Below are 1,413 nucleotides of genomic sequence, written 5' to 3' on the forward strand. Positions count from 1 at the left end.
AGTGAAACTTGTGTATAAAGTGAAACAGTAAGATTGTATCTTTAAATTATTGCATACTTAAAAATGTTTTCATGACAAGTACATCCTTTTCAGGACAGATATTTGTAAAAAGTATGCTATGCAAACAAGGTAAAATATTATTGATTAAGTAATCATTCTGTGAACTATAGTAACATTGTCCATACTAGTATCACATGTCTATAGAACCTTGGTAACACTGTCTGCTTATAGAAACACCATATGCCTTTGTAAGGCATACACAATTAAATACATAAGCAAAAACTATAAAGTTGATAAGATTAAAATAACAGATTTGATGTTTTACTTATAAAGCAAAACTGTAATTGTGGTAAAAACGTTTCAGTACTGACAACTGTAAGCAGAACATTATGTAAATTAGATAAAATGTTATATTTAAGACTTTGATTGTTACTATAAAGTTGAGACACATTAATCTACATCATCCTTTGCTGGTTCACTTGCAAACTATCAGCACATTTATTACAGCCAAATCCCCTCTGATGCCACTTTGTGGAACTATGATATCATCTGTAGCAATGCTCCATCTGGTAAGTCACACTCGTACTATGATGTCACCCTCAGTAACATGCCCACTACTGACATCTCCTAGCAACACTCTCTCTGGCAGCAGAGAACTTCCATTGTCAAGTGTTATGGAAGTGCCCCGATAACTACTACTGCCAACTCTTGGACTACCCTTTACCAGCAACTACTGGGATTGATCTTCACGACTAAAAGGGCAGACTAGTTTGGTGATAGGATTCGATCTCCCGACCTTCAGATTGCAAGTCAAGTACTCCAACCACTAGGGTATGTTAATAACTGAACTCTTACTTTTAACATCAACAATTGTATTGAATAATCTTTATGTAAATAAACACAGGTGTAAAGAAAAGGGATAGACTTGAGGGAAGGCAGTTAATGACTAACTGACTTGCCTCTAGTCTATTGGTTCCACGTTTAGACAAGCTAGCACATCACCCACTGCTAAGTTCTAACTCTGGGGCTACTCTAAGTGAATAACTCTTTCCCCATCATGATTCTGCGAGGACAAGACATGAACAATGGACCTCTGAATTCACAGTTAAGTATGCTGACCACTAGGCCCAGTTATATTATTTAAATAACTTCATTGTTGATTAAATCTATTTTATTGTATCACTATTCAACAGGCTGGAATGGCACAAGTCGAGGTAGATAACCATATTTATAAACTGAAAGAAGACCACTCCATGTTGATTCCAATAGGAAAAACGTAAGTCTTTACTTGTTCCTGGCTGAAATAAAAAACATTTGAGTGTTACAAAAAAAAACAGTGTTGGGTTTCATCAGCCACAGTAAAAAAACTTAAGAACAGAATATGTATTTATATATATATATATATATATATAA

The 1,413-nt window shown here is 34.7% G+C and overlaps 1 protein-coding gene across 2 annotated transcripts in view; it reads left to right on the forward strand.

The window, feature by feature from the left end:
• Nucleotides 1-1,413, forward strand: part of LOC106461868 (3-hydroxyanthranilate 3,4-dioxygenase-like) — a 27,506-nt gene that overhangs the window by 24,201 nt on the left and 1,892 nt on the right. For both annotated transcript variants that reach the window (XM_022388942.1, XM_013921731.2), the window contains exon 7: nt 1,194-1,276. In XM_022388942.1, the coding sequence (XP_022244650.1) occupies nt 1,194-1,276 (83 nt within the window). The remainder of the gene's footprint in view (nt 1-1,193; nt 1,277-1,413) is intronic.

This window comes from Limulus polyphemus, unplaced genomic scaffold (genome assembly GCF_000517525.1).
Source record: "Limulus polyphemus unplaced genomic scaffold, Limulus_polyphemus-2.1.2 Scaffold1049, whole genome shotgun sequence".
Classification (NCBI taxonomy): Eukaryota; Metazoa; Arthropoda; class Merostomata; order Xiphosura; family Limulidae; genus Limulus; species Limulus polyphemus.